Below are 21,645 nucleotides of genomic sequence, written 5' to 3' on the forward strand. Positions count from 1 at the left end.
AAAAAGACTAAGATTCATAGAATCAGGGTGGTGTAGTAGAAAGAGGACTAAATTTAGAGTTAAAATATATGTGTATAAAACTAGCCATGTAACGTTGGGCAAGTCACTTAAGCCCAATTGCCCTCCAAAAAAAAAAAAGCAAAAATAAAAGGTATGTGTATAGAAACTACAACTGTGGATGATTCCTTTGGCAGTAAGAGAACTCCAGGGAGAGTAACATTCTCCCTCTCATGAAGGTCAGCACCTCATTGGACAGTTTTTCCTCCCTTATTCTCTGTGATAGAGTTGCCTGGTAAGCATGTGGATGGGAGAGAGTAGAAATTAGAAAGAGGTAGAGTTCAGGAAGTTGTGCAATGGCAGAGGAAAGAGAAAATGAAGGCCCAAACTATAGGAAAGGCTTAGAAGGAATAGATAGATACAAGAGATGATGTGGGTATTGAATCAGTAAGGCTAGGAAACTGACTAGATAATAAACATCAGGGGCACAAAAGGATAATGGACTAGTATTAAGGGAAGGGGAGGTAAGAGTCAGGTAAGAGTTTTGGATGACACCAAGGTTGAGAACTTGAATTACTGGCAGGATGATCTTGTCTTCCATAGGAGTAAGTTTGGGGTTCTAAATCAACAGCTAGTGAACAACTGATCTTAGATTTGAACTCAGGTCTCCTGACACCATTGTTCAGTGCTCTTTCATCAGCTACACAGTTGTTGGAATATCTGAACATGAGAGTGTTTTTGTATGTTTTTTTTTCTAGTACTCAGTTATGTGAAATTTTTGTTTATCCTTATTGCCTTTTTTTTGGAGACAAAGTAAAACATACTGACACATTAACATGATACAAACCCATTTCATTCAACTGTATTTTGTTAAAAATTAATGGAAACCTATTTTCTTTCCCTTCTGTTTCCCCCCTACTACTGGAGGATTATGAGGAAAAAACCCAAACCTTTGTTATAGATAGTTATAGTCAAACAAAATTAATCATTTCATTTGCTGTGCCCAAAATTATGTTTCAGTCTCGACTCTGAGTTCATTACCTTTTCGTAAGGAGATAGATAGCACCTTTTATCATAGCTCCTCTGTATTTATATTTGATTATTGCTTTCAAAATTGTTTATCTTTACGATATTATTATTGTATAAATCATCTTATTTCTGCCCTAAATTCCCTATTACCGTTGAGGGCAACACCATCCTCTCAGTCTTGCAACCCAGGATGTCATCCACAGCTCATCATTATCACTCTCTCCCTATAACTAATCTGTTCCCAAGAACTGTCAATTCACCTTCTCAGCATCTCTCATATGTACTTCCTTATCTCCTCTGACATTGCTGCCACCCTTGTGCAGGCCCTCATCACCTGCCTGGTCTATGGCAATAGCCTGCTAGTGGGTCTGTCTGCCTCAGCTTTCTCCCCACTCCAATCCATCTTCCATTCAGCCACCAAAGTGATTTTCCTGAAGGGCAGATCCAGCAGTGATACTCCATCCCCCACCCCTTACTTAATAAGCTCCAGTGACTTCCTATTATTAAATACAAAATCCTCTGTTTAATGTTCAAAGCCCTTCAGTAGTGAAGCCCTCTATTATCTTTCTAGTCTTCTTACTCCATACCACATACTCTTCAATCCAATGACATTGGTCTCCTGGCTGTTCCATATCTCAATTTTGGGTATTTTCTCTGGTTGTCCTCTTATGATTGCTCTCCCTTCTCATTTCCTTCCATTGACTTCTCTGGATTCCTTTAAGTCCAAATTAGAATCCTATCTTCTATAAGAGTTCTTTTCTAACCCCTCTTAATTCTAGTACCTCCCCACATGCTTATTGTTGTTTACCATTAGATTGTGAGCTTCTTGGGGGCAGGAAATTGCCTTTTGTCTATTTTCATAGGCACTTAGCACCATGCCTGGCACTTAGTAGGCATTTAATAAATGTTTATTGACTGACTGCTCACTTCATTCTTCATCAGATCCTACAGATCTTCCAGATTTCTCTGAATCTTTCATCATCCTTTATTATAGCACAAAAGTATTCAATTTCAACCACACCCCATAATTTGTTCAGCCACTGTTTTGTGTCCTTTTCAGTGCTGAGTGCGGTGCAGCTACTTATTTTCCAGTTCTTGTCCATGATCAGAAGAGTTTTTGTGAATACTTTTATAACTGAGTTAAAGGGTATGTTCTAGAAGGACTGTACCAGTTCACAAATTTACCAACAAACCTCACCACCTCAAAATAAATGGAATTCATGTTGAGGTTAGGATATTACCTCTTTGAATGTGCATAAATCAGCAGTGGGGAAAGAATGACAAAATAACTGCTGAGTTGTATTTGTATTAATATTTTACTTTTTAAATTGACTTGCTAAATTTTTTAGCATAACATCATCAAAGTCATCTTAAGTAGTTCACATTCAGGAAAGAGCCTGACAGTAAGGGTTTCAGGCCCTAGCCTTGCCTCAATAGCTGTGTAATCCTAGGCAACCCTTCCTGACTCTCAACTTCATTACTGCTTTGATGGGGGTAACAGTGCCTAACTCACAGAGTTATTGTGGGGATGAAACAAAATAGTTTTTATGAGGGAACAGACTTTGAAACTATAAAAGGTTATGTAAATGGGTCCTTTTTCATGGATTTAAGCAATGTGAGGCAGTGAATTGCCATTCTTTCTTTATGAAAGAAAGAGCAGGGTGTAGTGGAAAGAGTGAAGATTTTGAGTTAGATTCTGTTCTGTGAAGTTTGGATTCAGTCAAAGGACCACACTTGAGGGCCTAGAGGACCACATGTGTCCTCAAGGCCACAGGTCTGACTCGTTTCAGAGTCAGAAGGTCTGAGTCCAGTCCTAGCCCTTTTCGTAAATTATGTGAATTTCAGCAAATCCCTTAGCCTTTCTAAGCCTCAGTTTCCTGATCTATATCATGAAGGGACTGGAATAGTTTTCTGAAATCTAATACATAGTTGTCATTGTGTGTTTATGGCCTAAAATCTATAGGAACTGATGAGATACCAAATGAATTAATGAACAGGAAAAAATGGCCTCAGGACAGAATACTGTGGGACATCTGTGGTGGAAGGGATGATCTGGAAAAGGATCCAGAAAAAGAGACAGTAGGAATGAAAGGATGGTGCTGCTCTCAACAGTAGACAGTAGAAAGAGAACCAGGAGAGAATAGTGTCCCTAAAACCTAGAAAAAAAGAATTTCAAAGAGGAAAGAGTGATCAGCAGTGTCAAGGCTGGAGAGAGGTCAAGGAGAATTGAAGCTAAATGAAGAGCACCTGATATTGTCAACTAAGAGATCATTGGTAACTTTAAGAGAAGTTTCAGTGGAATGATAAGGTGAGAAGCTGGATTGTAAGGAGTTAAGGGAGTGAGAACAGAAAAAGTGGAGGCATCTATTGTAGATGGTTGCTTTGAGTTTAGCTACCAAGGGCCAAGAGGAAGTTCACAGTGAATAGCCTCAGTTTGAGTTGTTTTTTTTTCTTTATAAAATATGAGGTAAGGTTCTCAGCTTTGAAAATTGGGGGAGGGGAAACCTTGGGAGGTTTGAGGAGGGATGAAAAGGTTTGGAAGAGCTGCTGTGGAGAGTGAGATAATGAGTCGATAAGGGAGGTATTAGTAGGATTGCCTAGCAACAGTAAGGACCCACTTGAGGTTATGAACATAAATTTGTAGTGTACCCAGTCAGAACAGTTGTATGATTTTCCTCACTTTTCCAGCATTGATGAGTATTAAATTTAGTGTGGTTTGATGTAAATTGGGATAATTTTTGGAAATAAATGTTTATTTTCCAAACATTTCTGAATTGATCTTTTTTTGTGTGTGGTTACAGATAGTTATCTACTATCATAGTATATAAAAAACCCTTTTGTTTTAAAAAGAATTATTTCTTTATATGACACATGCTTGCTTCATATGTTCTAGGTGAAAAACGACTATATGTTAGAAATAGCTGATCAAGTGGACCAGGAAATTGCTTTGAAGTTGGGTTGCCTTGAAATACGGTGAGCTTGATAAACTGTACTTATTTGTATGGGTATTTATCTTTTGAAGGAAGATTAATTCTTTCAAACTTGTTTGCTTTAATTTTAAAAGTTATTCCGCTTCACTTTACTATTTATCAAGGATTTTTTTTTTTGGAGGGGGAAAGGATTCTAGACCTGTGATTTATTTGGTGTAGGAAACTTCTGGTTAGATATTCTTTCTACCATTGCATTACAGCAACTGAATTTCTTATCTTAGGAAGTTGCCTGGGGTATTGCGTGTTTAAGTGACTTACCCAGGGTCATGTAGTCAGCTTATGTTACAAGTGTGAACCCAGCTTTTCTTGACTCCTAGCCCATTGTTTTGTGCCCTTATCAGTGCTTTGTGTCATCAAAATACATTCACAAAATACTGATTTGAAATGGAAAAAACCAATTGATGAACAGATTCATTAAATGTATTTAGTCAGTCAACAAACACCATATATTGGGCATTTTGTTATACCTTGGAGATACAAAGAGCTGCAAAAACACAATTCTTGCCATCTGGGGAGCTCACATTCTAATGGAGAAAAATAATGTACCCAAAAAAAGTCATATACACAGTATGGGATAGTAAGGAGGGGAGAAGATGAGGAAAAGCCTTTTGCAGAAAGTGGAATTTTGAGATCTTAAAGGAAGATAGGAGGTAGAGATGAGGAGGGAGATCATTCTAAGAATGGGACACAGCTAGTGAAAAGGTACAAAGTTGGGAGATGGAGTGTCATGATTGAGGAATAGCAAAAGAAAGGCAGTTCGGCTGGATCATAGAATATGTAGCAGAGAGTCAAGCATAAGAAGGGAGCAGTGTGCGAAGAGATTTAAGTTCCAAATAGAGGATTTTATATTCAATCTTGGAAGTAATAGGGAACCACTGGAGTTTGTTGAGTAGAGATTTGGGGTGTTGTGTGTGACATGGTCAGACCTGCACTTTAGGAAAATCACATTGACAGCTTGTTTAAACATATGATGAATTGGAGTGAGAAGATACTTGAGAAGGAGACCAGCAAGAAGACTATCCAGGTCAGCCAGTCAAGAAACATTGAACTGAACTTCTTCTATATGCCAGGTACTGTGCTGAGTGCTGGAGATACAAATAAAGACAAAAGAGCTCCTCTCAAGTAACCCACACTTTTTATTAGGGAGACAATTTGCAAACAACCATGTATAATAAAGTTATGTGTAGGAAAAATCAGACATAATTAACAGAGGAAAGACACCAGAATTAAAGGAAATGGGGGAATACTTCCTGTAGAAGGTATGATTTTAGCTGAGACTTGAAGGAAACCAGAAAGCATAGGTGATGAGAGCTAGTATTCCAGGCTTGGAGGAGAGCTAGTAAAAATGCCTAGTCAGGGGATAAAGTGTCTTGTGTGAGGAACAGGAAGAAGGTCAGTGTCAGGATCACAGAGTTCATGGAGAGGTATGAGAAGACTGAAAAGATATGTGTTGGAGGGCAAGTAGGTTTGAACATCAAACAAAGGCTTTTATATTTTATCTGGGAGGTAAAAGAGAGCCACTGGAGTTTATTGAGTAGGTGGTGGGGTAGAAGGGTAACATGACCTGGCCTGTGCTTTAGGAAGATCACCTTGAAATTTGAGTGGAAATGGATGGGAGTGGGGAAGAGACTTGTGGCAGGAATACCAACCAACAGGTTGTTTATTGCAGTAGTCTGCATCACAAGGTGATTGGGGGCCTCTACCAGGCTGGTGTTAGTGTCAGAGGAGAGATGGGAACATATTTCAGAGATATTAAATTTCATAGGCCTTAGCAATAGATTGGATATATTGGGTAAGAAAGAGGAGTTGAAGATGACACCTAGTTTGCATTCCTGGGTGATAGGGAGACTCATGGCATTCTTGACAGGGGAAAGGTGCTAAAGCCCTGTTTCAAGATAGTGAAATGACTGAGAGTAGAGAAGCAGGTGAATTCAAGAGATGTGAAGGTAGACACTATAACACTTGGGACAGTAGATCGAATATATGGGGTGACTATGAATGAGGAGTTTAGGATGACACAGATGTTGCCTTCTTTCTCCTCTCTCCCCTTTTGTATAAAACTTAATTTTTTTTTACCTTAACTTGGATGACTAGGAGGATGATGGTATGATGTATGCGTAGTAAGAGGGAAGTTTGGAAAGGGGGGGTTTAGGGGACATGTGCTAGGATACTGGTGGAACTGAGGGCGTGCATTAACACTCACACAACACCTAGAAAAGTTGTTAGGTTAGCTTTCCTCACAGGTGGATTGATTTGGGACCCATCGGGGCTCCCTTTGTTCCAGAAGATTATAAAAGCAATCTTCAGAACTGGTAAAGAGCTCTTGAGACCCAGGCAACCACTTTGATGACTGTTTTTAATCTTTTATTTGTTTTCATCTTTCTAAATGAATTTTAAATTGCCTTGAGAACTGCTTCTACATAGAAGTATTGAAATATGATTTGGGGGATTGTTTATTTTCACTCAGGCTCTGAGCAGTTCATTGGACCACAAGCAGGATAGCTACCCAGATGGAGCTAAAATAATGAATTCTGTTTGTACATGTTGAATTTGGGATCTCTATGGGCATCTAATTTGAGATATCCAAGAGGAAGTTAGTGATGGAAGACTAGAGTTCGGGAGAGAAGTTTGAGATGGATATACAGATCTGGAAATCATCTGCAAAGAGATGACTATTGAGCCCAAGAGAGCTGATTAGATCACTAAGCAAAATAATATAGGTAGAGAAGAGAAGAGGGCCCAGGGCAAACCCTTAAGGGACAGTCATGGTTAGTAGATGTGACTGTGGTAAAGATGGTGCAACTGAGACAAAGAAAGAGAAGTCATACAGGACTACCAAATATAGCTAGGAATTCCTATGATGGTAAAATTGCTAATTTTAGAAAACCAATTACTTGTCTTTTAATGTGTTTTTAAAGACAGTATGTAAAATTAAACAGTTCAGTTATATTAAATATTAGAAAGTAAAAGACATCACAGATGTCACCATTTTTAAAATTTCCTGCTCTCTAGCTTTTTTAGAAGTGTTTACAATAACTATGTTTATAACTTTTGCCCTCCATCTAAATTTGCTCTAAAATTTGAACAAAATGAATTTACTCAAAATATAAATTTGCACTCTTACATTTATAAAATATAAAATGTTGGGGCGGCTAGGTGGCGCAGTGAATAAAGCACTGGCCCTGGAGTCAGGAGGACCTGAGTTTGGTTCCAGCCTCAGATACACAAAAAAAAACTAGCCATGTAACCACGGGCAAGTTACTTAAACCCAATTGCCCTCCAAAAGGCAAAAAAATAAAATAGAATATAAAATGTTATTCAAACATGCATATACTTATTACAGAGGGCAAATATGTGTGATATAATTAGATATAATTAGATATAATTAGTGTTAATAAAGAATTTTTTGCATGAACTCCTTGGCCTATGGTCTCACCTTCCAGGAGGTTCATAAACCACTGAATGAGGATTACTGGTACAATGAATAGATTTAGGGGGGAAATCTTATCCTTACAAAGCTATATTAACAAAATAGAAAAAATATGAATAGTGAGCTAAATATGAGCTTTTAAAAACAAATAACCAAATCGAAAATAAGTACTAACGAGGAGATATTAAGAATTAAAGGACAAATAGATAAGCAGAGCCCTACCCCCACAAAAAATATACAAATGATAGAACTAAAAGCTGGTTCTTTGAAAAGACTATTGAAACTGATCATTTTTAGCCAATCTGGTCAAAAAGTAGAGAGCAGGAAATAAAATTTTAAAAATAGCAAATGAGTAAGGTGAAATAAAAACAAAATGAGAATAAATAAAAAGAATAATCAGAACTTATGCACAGTTATATGCTAACAAAACAGAACACAACAGAAATAAAGGATTGTCCAAGCAAATTTCAATGTAATATTACTGTGCTGAAATGATGAATATAGAAAATTATGGGAAGATCTATACGAGCTGATGCAGAATGAAATAAGCATAGCCAGGAAAATGTAATACATAATGACTACAACAGTATAGATGGAAGGAAAAACTACACACACAAAACAAAAGGGAGTGTTGCAGAATTATAAAGAACAAACATGGCTTGAAAGAGATATGAGAGAGAACACTTTAAATCCACTACTCAGAGGTGATGGGAGGTCCACACTTGTTGCACATTGCACATCTTTGGACATTTTCAATATATTGATCAATCATATTGACTTTTTTCTTCTTTAAAAAAAAACAACTATTATCTGTTACATGGAAGAACCCATTTGAGATGATAGAGGGAGAAATAGGGGAAACTATGATGATATTTTTGAAAGCTTATTGTTAAAAATAATCTATTTCCCATAACCCCACTAAATAGATATCCCATATGTACTTAAGTATAACATTTGAAGACATTATTTCAGCTTTTTAAGTGCCAAGTCAACAAGCATTTACTGAGTGCCTACTATATACTAGACACTATTATAAGTGTTAGCTAATAAATTTATCATCATAACAACCTTGTGAGTTTTGTGCTAATATTAGAATCCCCATTTTATAGATGGGGAAACCTAAGTAGAATTTAAGTGACTTACTCTGAGTCACAGAGCTAATAAGTGTCCGAGGATGAATTTGAATTCATATCTTCCTGACTCCAGTTCCAGGGTTCTTTCCATTGCTCTACCTAGTTGCCTCTTGGCAATTAAACTTTTTACCTTGTACAAGAACCCCTTTCTACAACACTAATACATGGTCATCTCATTTGCTCGACCACTTTCAGTAGTACAAAACTAAACCTTCAAAAACATTCCATTCCATTTGGAGAAAACTTTTCTTTTAAGTTGCTATTATTGTTGTTTTTAAATTTTGAGCCCACATTTTATTTCATGTAGTTTTCCTCCATTATTTCTTCATGAACTGCCTGGAATGATGATCTCACTTCTGTGGAGTGTTTGGAGATTTTTTCTGTAACGTTAGATATTTGAACTACTATCACTGCCAAATGACTGCTTTTGGTGTACAAATGCAAGCTGGTTTCTCTCTGAGAAGAAAAAAGGTTAAGAATTCATAGAATGCTTCCCACACATCTTAGGTTATTAAAAGCAATGAAGTATTCCTTTGAAGTGCTTCATTGTTTACCTTAAGAAGAAAAGATTTTAAGAGATAGAGGAAAGCTGGCTTGTGTCAAGATTATAGATTTCGAAATGGATAGAACCTTAGGTGTTATGGAATCTAAACCCCTCAGTCTGTAGATGGGGAAGCTAATGCACACACAAATGAAGTGACTTTCCCAGTGTCACATAGGTAGTAAATGTTCAAGGATTTTCCTGTATGTAGTAGGGAGTCAGTGCTAGGTGCTGGGATAGACTTTTGTCAATATGATAACCATAAAGAGATCTACTATTTTGCCAGGTCAGGTATCTGTAGAATTTATCGAAGTCAATGACAACTGTCCACTTATGGTAATTCATGTGGGCACAAATGCTATTCAGAACCCAGAAAGTATTTCCACAGTTTACAAATAAATGGATGAACACTTTTTAAGTACTTATCTTTTGCAAAACATTGTGCCATGTACTGGTAAAATAAATAGTAAATTAAGGTCTCAGCAAACAGGGAGCTCAAATTTTAAAAGGTTGAGAAACAGTGTATTTAGGAGGTTCCAGCTGCAAGCCAGCTGGAAAGGCCCATTGGTTTGTAGGCCGCAAAGGCTACACATCTTCTTTAGTGTTATTTTCATTAATACAACCATATCTGTTTTTAATGTTCAGACATTTAAACAATGCCGAAGATGTTGGCATTGAGTACTTTCTTTCCTGGATGTTCACTAGCTATAGTTGCTGAGTTACCAAGTCACATCTCAATAAAGGTTAACTCCCTGGATAATGACTTCAGCAGTGGGCTAGAGGTAGAGTAGGTGGTGTGGGATGAGCCTCATATTTTTGGGGCTTACCTGCTTGTTGGTATTAGTAGATGCAGTTGGTGGTGACAGGGAGGGCACAATCCTTCTCCGTTTGAGTTTTTCCCTGAATAATGATTGTGGTGGCAGGAATGGAAACAGCTTGTGGTCTGTTTAGCTCCTGATGGAGATTATTTGGTGAAGATCAGTGGAATGTCAAAAAGTTATATTGTCATTGGAAAATACTCAAGACCCTCTGGCTAGAAGGAGCACATAGATGAATTTTTGAAACATCAACCATCTAGCCATAGAAGCATGATACAGTGATGGTGACAACTGCTGTAGCTCTCTCTGCCAAAAGCAGAGCAACTAATAACATCTTGACATAGCTTTATGGTGATTTTATTCTTTAAAAAGTGGGAGAACTGACCAAGAAAACTGTTCTTCCAGATCTGATTCTCACCAAGTTAGGAGAAACTGGTTGAGATCAGATAATGGGAACCTTGTAAAGAAATGACAGCTCCATCTTGGAGTTTGTGATAAAGGTAATAAAGGGAGACAGAGACAGAGAGAAGCTTACAACCTGGCACTCTAGGTTTTGGGAAAGCAGATTTCAGAGTGGAAATAGGAAAAATAAGTCAGATTGTATATACTAAAATTCTTCAGAGGAATTCATCCTAGGGGAAATGGAAAGCTCTCAAGCATGAAACTCAGATGATAAAAAGTGAAATAGTTCTTATAAAAAGAAAAAAGTGGAATTATCTAAAGGTACCAACATGAATGCCTGGGAAATTTACTAACCACCTTAGTTTTAAAAAGTGATATGTACAAGTGCAAGTCTCAGGGAACAAATTCAGGAGCTTGATACAGTCCCATAAAAAGAGTGAGGGACATGCTAAAGCTTAGAAGGCAGATGATTTTATTCTTTTATTCTGTAACACGAATATGGAAACTTTTGTTTTATTCTGTGAGGCTGACAAGAAAAGCTGAAACTGAACATGGTTTTCTGTTTCTTTTAACTGTCTTTGTGAAAAGAAGACTCAAAGACGATAAGATTTCTGCTTGGGATAAATGAGATTGTAACTGATAACAAAGAGAAGGCAAAGACACTAGGTGTTTCTTCTGCTTTTTTTTTCTTTTTGGGGTTAAGTAACTTGCCCAAGGTTACACGGCTAGTATTTTTGTGGGGGTGTTGAGTGTCTGAGGCCAGAACCGAACTCAGGTACTCCTGACTCTGGGGCCGACGCTCTACTCACTGCACCACCTAGCCGCCCCATTCTTCTGCTTATTTTCTCTGCTAAGGGGAATGATCCTTGGAATGGAAAGTACATAACTCACGGACAATAAATAGGGGACTGATATCCATGGTAAGGAAAGAGATAATAAGAGAGCGCTGGAGTTGCCCTCGATAAGTTAAGGTCATGTGGCACAGATGAACTAAATTCTCTGATATTGAACAAACTGATTGCTTAGTATTTGTTATCATTATTTGAAGATTATGAAGTACAGAAGTGCCACTGAATTGAAAGCAAGGAAATGATGTCCAGATTTTCAAAAAAGACAGGAGAATGGAGTTTGGAAAGTAGAAGGTAGTAAGTTTGACCTTGATTTCTGGCAAAATTCTAGAACATATTATTTAACAAAAGGAAACATGTTTATAATTAGACAGACTTCATCTCAAGGCCATACTAGATTAACTTTACTTCCATTTTTAACAGTGCTTTTGAACTGGTAGTTGCAGTTTCACTTTTAGCAAAAGAGTTGACAATCTCCTGTGCTTTTTTTTTTTTTAAGATAAAGGTATAGACCAGACAGTAGTACAGTTAGACGGATTTGAAACTGGACTGTCTTTTACCTCTTTTTTGTATCCCCAGTGCTCTGCACATTACTTGGCACATAGTAGGCACTTAATAAATGTTTATTGATCGATTAGTTGAATGGCCAAACTAAAAGAGTACTTGCTGATCATTCCAAGTCAGCTTGAAAAGAGTTCTCCAGTGGAGTTCCTCAGGAATCTATGCTGTTCAATATATTTATCAAAGACTTAAATAAATCCCTAAGCAGCATGTTTATAAAATTTTTACACCAATCTGGGAGGGATTAAAAAACAAATCTTGATTTATTAAAATATTCGACCAAATTGAATAATATGTAAATGAACAATATATAAATATAAAGCCTAATATTTGGATTAAAAAATAAACTTCATAATTTCAAAATGAATTCAGTTTACTTAAAAAATTAAGAGTTTGAGATATTTCAAATTCAGCCTCATTTAATGATGTGTAATGGCAACCAGGAATTCTAATGTAGCCTTGTTACATTGAGACATAATGACCAGGAAAAAGACAGCTATATTCCCGTGGTTTTCTTCTGTTAAGACCACATGTTGGCATATTTTATTCAATTCTCTATGGAAGTTCCTTTGAAATATAGCCCTCATCCCTCTCTAGAGCTCTATTCTTACATCACCAGACTGTCTTCTGGAAATATCCACCTTCTTGTCTTGTAGTCTTCTGAAACTCGTTAGGTGCAAAATGGAATTCAGCTTCTCTACCAAACACACTTCTTCCTAATCTTTCCTATTTTTGATAAGGACATCTCACTCCTTACGAATACAAATCTAAATAAAATATGGACTCTTCTATTTTGTATTTAAAGCCCATTGTAATCTGGCTTCAACTGTTCTAGACTAACTTCCGACTCGGAAGGTATACATTCTAGCCTGCTTACTTGTCTTCATACACATTTCATGTCTTATATTCCTACCTTGCCAAAGTCCTGTTCTCCCTATTTACCTCTACTTATTATAATCACTGCCTGGTTCAAGGTGCACCTCAAGTGCCACCTCCCTAACCCTGAGAAGCCTATCCTGATCCCCTGAGTTGTTAAGTGTTCTTCTGGCCTACCTCAATTTATTTTGTTTTACATTTTCATGGATTTTGTATTTTACCTGCATGCATATTGTTTTCCTTCAAAAGTTTGTAATTTGCTTGAGGGCAAAGTTGTTTTGTTGTTGTTGTTTTGTATTTGTAACCTTTGTTCAATTATTTTCACTTGTGTTCAACTCTTTGTGACCCCCATTTAGCATTTTCTTGGCAGAGATTCTCCAGCTCATTTTGCCAATGAGGAAACTGAAGCAAGCAGGATTAAATGATTTGCCTAGGATCTCACAGCTAATAAGTATCTTCGGCCAGATTTAAACTCAGGAAGATGAGTCTTCCTGATTCCAGGCCTGGCACTTTTTCTATTGTGCTACCTAGCTGCCCCTTTCTATCCCTAAAGGCCAGTATATTGACTAGTACATTGTTAGTGCTAAATAAATGCTTATAGAATTGAATTGAATCCTACATTCTAGAAGGGTTATTAATGTATTGTAGAGTGTTATTAAAAGGACAGCAAAGATAGAAAACATGTCATTTGGAGGAAGCCGGGTACAGTGGGAAAAACACTTGGGCCAAATGCCACCTATGCCCTTAAGCGATGGACTCTGAGGTTCTTCCCAGTCCTGTAGATCTTTGATCCTATGACACTGAATGGAGATCAATTAAAGGAAAATGATTAGGCTAGAGAATAGAGAGTTTAGGGGAAAATGATAACTGACTGTATGTATTTCAAAGGCATATATAGAAGAAGGATTAAACTGGTTTTACTTGGGCCCCGCAGAACTAGGAGTAATGGGTGGAAGTTGCCAATAGACAGACAAATTTATGTTTGATGTAAGAAAGAACTACACAGGGGGTGGCTAGGTGGCACAGTGAGTAAAGCGTTGGCCCCAAAGTCAGGAGGATCTGAGTTCAGTTCCAGCCTCAGACATTTAACACACACACATACACACACACACACACACACACACACACACAAACTAGCCATGGAACCTTGGGCAAGTTACTTAACCCCAATTGCCCTCCAAAAAAGGCAAAAAAAAAAAAAAAGCAACTTCACAGACCATTAGAGCTTTCCAAAAGTGGAATGGGCTGCTTTGGTGGGCATAAGGGTGGAATGAATACTGGTCAGGTTATTGGTGAGGGTATTTTTCTCCTGGGTATTGAGTTGGACTAGGTGGTGATCAATTTCTGATGCTGAAATACTCTGATTCAAATTAGTTGTCTTAATTTTGCCTTTTGGACCTGCATGAAATAAGTTTGCTATCTCCTCTTCTACATGGCAGGAGTCCAGTTGAAGATAATTGTCACTTTCCCTTTTCCTTGCTTCTGTTCTGGTTATTATCCTCATTTCCAGTGCCCATTTTTCCATTTGATATTTTCATTTCCATTCACTCTCCCAGTCATTCTTTGTCTTGTTTAAATGTGTCAAGAATTGCACATAATGCTCCTGGTGTGGTCTGACTCACAGTTCACTGGGACTATCACCTGTTTTGTTGTGATAGTGGCAGTGATACAAGTAGAAGTAATGATAGTAGCTTTAAGGTTTGAAAAGCACTTTATAAATATTATCTACAGCCCAAGGAGTTAGGTACTTTTAAGGTAGGTCCCAGAATCTTGTGAGGTGGTCACATTGTTCAAATTTTCACTGCACGTTTCAGGTAGACTAGAACCAGTTACCATATTTTATATAATTTTAACTGTGAATAGTATGAATTTAAATATGTGCATCCACTTCTTCAGATTCGTTCTTTATATTGATCAGAACTTTGCTGTATTGTGCCCATTTTACAGATGAGGCACATAGCAATTAAGGGACTTATCCAGGGTTACACAGCTAGCAGATGTCTAAGACTGTATGTGAACTCAGGTCTTCTGGTTCCAAGTCCAAGGTTCTATACACTGTTCTCTTCACTGTCTCATACTTAATCCTTCTTAATGAAACCTTTAACATAAAAGGGCTTTTTTTCTCCTAATAGTCAAATCACTCTATGAATCAACCCCATAGTCACAAAAGCATGTGTTTTGTTCATAAGAATTACTGTCTGCAAATTCACAGCTTTATTGCATACATTCTGTAATTTTATTTTAACCTAAATATGGAACTTCTCATTCAAACTTTCACTTAACACTCCAACCTTCTCCCAGATACTCTCTTCTCTAATTTTTTGTGACACTGTTCTCTCCTACTACTTCTCCTGTCTGTATGACTGTTCCTTTTCAGTCTCTTCTGCTGGATCTTCATCTGTGTTGTGCCCACTAACTATAGGTCTCCCCAGTGGATCTGTTCTAGACTCCTTTCTTTTTTTTTTCTCTGTAATATCTCAGTTGTTGATCTTACCGGCTTCCATGCTTTCAGTTATCTTTATGATTTACAGATGTATCCAGCCATATTCTTTTCTCCTAAAATGAGTTAGTCATGTATCTCTAATTGCCTCTTGGACAGCTTGAACTGGATGTTCCATAGGCAACCTAAACTCAACATGCCTAAAACAGAATTCATCATCTGCCACCTCCCTTCCCCCATTCCCTTCTTCCAAACTTCCCTATCACTCTCAAGGGCACCACCTTGCTACTAGTTACCCAATCTTGCAATCTTGATGTCACCTTCAAATCCTCATTCTCATCAGCCTAACACATCAAATCCATTGCCAAATCTTGTCATTTCTCCTACCCTATCCCTTACATACAATCCCTTTCTAATTCCTAGTTTCAGGGCTTTTCCCTAGACTGCTACAATAGCCTTTGATTATTCTCCCTGCCTCATTTATCTATCTTCCACTCAACTGCCAAACCAATTTTTCTAAAGTTCAGTTCTCAGTACGTCACATTTCCTTATTCACTGAGCTCCAGTGACTGACTCCCTATTACCTCCAGATTTAGCGTAAAGTTCCCTGTTTAGCATTTAAAGCCCTTTATAGCCTGCTCCCTTCTTATATTTCTAGTCTTACATCTTGCACTTTCCCACATACTCTATGATACATCAGTCCACACTGAGGCAATGAGTATTAAGTGTTTATATTCTAATGGGGGAAGACAGCTCATAAAAGGCCTACTTTTGAGGCAGGAAGGTAGCACAGTGACTAGAGTGCTGGGCTTGGAGTCAGGAGTACCTGAATTCAAATCTAGTCTCAGATACTTACTAGCTCTGGGACCTTGGGCAAATCATTCAGCCTCTCTTCACTTTAGTTTTCTCAACTATAAAACAGAGATGATAACAGCACCTACCTCCCAGGATTGTTGTGAAGTTCAAATGAGATAATGTTTATAAAGCACTTAGTGCACAGTTCCTGGCAAGTAAATAGGTTCTTATTACCTCTCTGCCTCCCCCTACTTGAAATTCCTTAAGCAGGACTCTTCTAACTCTATCTACAGATTCCATTCCTTTGCACTGGCTGTTCTCCCATGCCTAAAATGCTCTGTGCCCCTCCTCTCCTGCTGCCCATCTTCACCTTTTTTTTTTTTGGCTTTCTTGAAAACTCAGTTCAAATTCCACACAATGCAAGAGGACTTTTGGGTAACTGTAGTTGCTAATGCCTTCTACTTTCAAATTATCTTCCTTCTACTTTGTAGTATCTAATATATACTGAGGTGTTTACATGTTGTCTCCCCCATTACAGTGAAAGCTTATTGAGGTCAGAAAATATTGTGGTTTTGTCATTGTATACACAGAGCTTTGCACAGTGCATGTATTAAGCACTTAATGCTCACTAACTGAATGGCTGACTTCCAGTCTCATCCAAATTAAATAGCATTGCCATAGTTTAGGGATATTTATATGCCCATAAATTATTTTTTCCCCCAAAATGAAATTTCAAGGTATTTCTTTCAGCTATCTGTACCTTGAATGAAAAAGTCAAACAAGGTGACACATAAAGGAGGGTGGATTGACATACCATTCAACATTCCTTCTAGTCCATTATTTCCAGTGTTTTACCTTTTACGTGGGCCTGGAATAAAATTCAACATTTTTTAAAAATACATGTTATTTATATTATGGTGGACAATTTTCAAGGAAGAACAATTTGATTATAATTTATAGCTGAAATATTTCACATGACTTTTTGCATCATGATAATTTTTTGTGCTATTTTTTCTTTTGTTTTTTGAAGGGCAATTGGGATTAAGTGACTTGCCCAAATTCACATGGCTAGTAAGTGTATTAAGTGTCTGATTCAAGATTTGAACTCAGGTCCTCCTGACTCCAGGGCCAGTGCTGTATTCACTGCACCACCTCGCTGTCCCTGTGCTTTCTTTTCTAAACAAAGAGCAGACTGAGTAAGCCATAATATTCCTTTGTAAATACCCTGTTCACAGAGTTTTTTTTAAAATAGTAATCTTCTAGTGGATAACTCTAAATGAGTTTAAGGGCAAGTTTTACTTTTGAAAGACCTGGTTGCCAGTAAAACTTGCAAGCTCTATGTCACAATGTCTAAACAATAACTGCCAAAGTGACATAGAAACTCTATGTCTAACTTGTCATAATGTAATATAATAATGAAGAATATATTGCAAGGTACACCTACTCCCTTTTTTAAAGGGGGCCTTATAAGAGAACCTTTGTCATCTGTGTTGACCATCTATTTAATTAGATACACTATAGCCCTTTTCCAAGTGGGTGAACCTGTGATAACCCATAACAGACCTCAGGATTTTGCATGGCCTATACAGAGTAAATTAGTACCTATGCAGCAGTGTTGCAGTAGCTAGTCTGCTGCACTTCTGTCCCTACCCTTTGGGAGGAATTGACTCATTTTTGAAGTAATTATAACCAAATTTGTTTCTCAGTTGATATTATGTTTGTTACTCTTAATAAATTGTTTTTATAATATTGGCCTTCAAGTTTATTCATAGTGAAAAAGCACAGTAATTAAGCAAAATTTTAATTCACAACTTTATTCAGAACTCACAAAAATGTTAGAATCCAAGAAGTACTTCATTATAATGTGCTTTGACTGTTTTCTCTACTAACAATTCTTTGTAAATCTATTTTTTGTGATTTTAGGAGATCATACTGGGAGATGAGAGGCAATGCCCTAGAGAAGAAATCTAACTATGAAGTATTAGAGTAAGTATTTCATATCTACTCTTTTCCTAGAAGAATCAGATCAATGTAGTAAGAAAGGCATTTGTTCATATTACAATTTCTGATAATTTTGAAGTTTTGCTTTGATTTGAATTACAATTCAGTGTGAATTTGTAATATAGTTGAAGGCTCTTAAATATATTGAAGTGATAAGAATTCACTAATTTTACAGTAATTTATTTTACATTTTAACTCCTGGAATCAATGGGCTGAGTCCTTCAAATATAACAGCTACTTGAATACATTAAGACCCTCTATATATAATCAGTTCTATCTTAGGTTATTATTTATCTGGTTTAAGTTTTTCTATAAGCATGTTCTTCCAGTAAAAAGCAGAATTTGTCTGTTGTATGATAGAATGAGAATGCTTCCTGATATGCAAATTGATATTTACCTAATTATGTCATTAAAATAAATTAAGTGGGAATCATCCCAATTTGAACAGAAGATGTGAGAAGCTCTGTGTTTCATCCATATGATGGTGAATCCTGAAAGAGACAATTGATATTTACTTTACCATGTTAAAGTTTAATTTTGTTTATGTTAGCTGTTGTGGAACACTACCTCAATGCTAACTTTACTCATTTCTTAGTCATGAGTGCTTAAGTCCTTGAAGTATATTAAAAGTCAAACCAAAGGTTAAGTAATACTTTGCAGAATTAAAGTACTTAAATAGCTTTGCCTTTTATATAGAAACAGTAAGCTGGGTCAGCCCTACTGCACTAATTCTCCAAAGGCTTAGGGACTATACCATTTAGAGCATGTGTTTTTGTAGGGGGAAAATAAAATAATAATAATAATAGCTCAGATCTTATAGAACTTTGTTATTTGCAGAGTATTTTCCATATTTTGTCTCATTTGAGGTAATATGTGATTATTTGAGCTATGTGAGATAAAAATGTGCACAATTTGAACACGAGAAATTATTTTCTATTAAATTCTTAAGCAATTAGAATTCAGAGTAATTATAGCAGTCCTAGTTGGAATGAAATTCTCTTTTAAATTAGTATAAAGTATCCTTTAGGTGAAAGCCTCAAATGAGGAACGAATATGCTTTGGGGGGGTATAAGTTACTCAATTTATTTTACGCCGGAAGTAATGTCTTAGGCCTTTAGCTCCTGTGTTCATATAGCCACAAAGTTATCAATTGTGACCATTGAAATAACCACAGGATTCCAAGTTGAATTCCTAAAAGAAACTAAGTTAGGACCAAAGGAAATTAGACCAGATATAAAATAATATAGTCAATTAAATGACAATAATAATCATTCATTTTCTTGAGAAGACTGAACTTTTGTGTCATCATTATAGGTTTTGAGCTGCAAAGTATTCACTGGCCCTTCCCCGATAAAAGTGTAATGTGCATCCTTCAAGAAATTTATATTAATCACCCACTGTATTCAAAGAAACATACTAGACAATGAAACAGATACATAGATGAAAAAGTTAAAAGATGTAGTCCATTCCTTTAAGGAGGTTTACTATTTAATAGGGAAGTGAAGATAGGTACAGAAATAATTAAAATGTAAAATTACCTATGTAATAAGTGCATAAAAGAAGTGTAATGGAGTTCAGGGGAGTGATAGATCACATGGAGCTTGGGTGTATAAAATTGGGAAAAGGGAAGATTCATTTAGGGAGAGTGATTTGAGATGATGCTAGAAAAATGGGTAGAATTTTAGAGTTATAAGTTAAGCAATGACAGTGGAGGAAAGAGGGACCTGGAATGCTATGGTTCATGGGGTCACAAAGAGTCAGATATGACTGAATGAATAAACAACAAATTAACATTCTAATCATAGAGAATGGCATAATTAAAGACATTGAGGTGGGAAAGTATGTACTATATTTGGTGAATGGTGAATAGACTCATGTAGCTGCAGTATAAATATGGTACAAAGGGAAGATAAGGCTAAAAAGGTAAGTTGGATCCAGAACGTTAAAAAACCTTGGTTCACAAATAGTCTTAAGTCTCTTTACTAGGTAATAGGGACCCATTTAAGGATTTTGAACAGGAGAGTGAATAGGACAGATCTTTACATTAAGTTGGTGAATTTAGCAGAAGTATATGAGATGTACAGGTGGTATGTGAAAGATTAGAGCAAGAATCAGCAAACTATGACATTTGGTTCACAATTAGTTTTGATATGGGCATGTGAGGTAAGAATAGTCATTCTTAGCTTCAGGGAAGACAGTACCAGCTAAGAATTATTTTTATTTAAAAATTATTTTATCTTATTAGCTCCACCATGGGCAATACAAAAACAGGCAGAGAACTAGATTTGACCCTTTGACCCTATTTAAAAAAACATAAAAACTATTATTCACTCTTAGGCAAAACAGACTCCAGTATTGTCCTAACTTTGGAATAGAGTAGAGGTAGCAATCAGATTGAAATGTAATTGAGAAATGTTTAACAAAATCAATAGTAATAGATAATGTTAATTTTTAGTTTCTAAGTCAATATGAGGCTTCAGGGATCCATTTCTGTTTGTTGTCTTTACCGTCTGTACCCTCTTCTCAGTTCCCATTTTACCAATACTTTAGTACATGCCATCATTATCTCCCACCTGGACTGTTGAAATAAACTTATATTTCTCTAGGTCTTTCTGCTCAATTCAGTTCATCTGCTTCAGCATTAATCTTCCATATGCAAAGACTTTGCCACATCACTCCTTAAAAAATCTTGAGTGGTTTCTGTTGCCTACAAAGTAAAGTTCAGGGTTCTTTACTTGGAGTATAAAGCCCTCCTCCATCCTTCCCCCAAGTCTGTTGAAACCTTGCTTTCTGGCCTTACCTTCTTAATGCTCTCTTGTAGGCACTCTGTTCTTCAGCCATAATTAACTATTCTCATTCCTCCCAATATTATACTCTTACATTCTCTTTCTTCTGTTCTTTTCTTCAGGGTGTTCTCTACATTTGAAATGTTTACTGTTCCCTTCTTCCCACCCCCCCACCCCCCACACACACACATTTTGAATTTCTTTCTATCCTTTAGAGCCTAACTGAAATCTTACTTCCTCCTTTTACCAATTAATCCAACAAGCATTTGTTAAACATTTACTCTGGATGAGGTGCTATGCTAAACTCTGAGGATACAAATAAAAATAAAAACAATTCCTGTCCTTAAGGAACAAATATTTTAAGGGTGAAAATAGTATGTACACAAATAGATAAATACAAAGTATATACAGAATAGATAAATGGTAACTGTAGGGAGAATGACCACTAGCATCTGGGGCAATCCAAAAAGGCCTCCTGATTTTCCAGCAGAGAAGGTCACATTTACACTGAGGCTCAAAGGTGTCAGAAGTATTGAGAGGCAGAGTTGAGGAGGGTAAACATTTCAAGCATAGGATACAGCCAATGGAGAGGGAAATGGGAATGCCTTATTCTAGGAACAGGAAATAGATCACTATGTTTGGAATATAGAATGTATGAAAGGGAGTAGTGTGAGAAGGCCAGTGTGTATAATCCTTTTATGGCAATTCCATCCTCTGATGTGGATCAGCAATTCATCTATAACCTTGTGGCTTTACCTATGGTCACACAACTAGTATGCCTTAGTAGCATAACTTAAACCCAAGTATTTGACTCTGATGCTGTCACTTAATCTACTATATAATGCTCAATGTCACTGCAAATCATCCTGTTTTGTCTATAGTTTGACCTATTATTAGTAGTATCAGTAGTAATAATACTCTTACAAAACATATTGATGATCTGACTTGATCCTGACAACATGTTTTGTGTGTTGTGTTTGTGTCTCACATACACATAT

General features: G+C 36.8%; 1 protein-coding gene across 8 annotated transcripts in view; it reads left to right on the top strand.

Annotated features, from left to right (window-relative positions):
- PTK2 (protein tyrosine kinase 2) overlaps positions 1 to 21,645 on the top strand; it is a 439,876-nt gene that overhangs the window by 204,021 nt on the left and 214,210 nt on the right. For all 8 annotated transcript variants that reach the window (XM_069081220.1, XM_069081223.1, XM_069081221.1 and 5 more), the window contains 2 exons: positions 3,920 to 3,999; positions 17,784 to 17,846. In XM_069081220.1, coding sequence (XP_068937321.1) covers positions 3,920 to 3,999; positions 17,784 to 17,846 — 143 coding nt within the window. The remainder of the gene's footprint in view (positions 1 to 3,919; positions 4,000 to 17,783; positions 17,847 to 21,645) is intronic.

This window comes from Petaurus breviceps, unplaced genomic scaffold (genome assembly GCF_028583685.1).
Source record: "Petaurus breviceps papuanus isolate PSGF00001 unplaced genomic scaffold, PetGlider_PUasm1.0 98, whole genome shotgun sequence".
Lineage (NCBI taxonomy): Eukaryota > Metazoa > Chordata > Mammalia > Diprotodontia > Petauridae > Petaurus > Petaurus breviceps.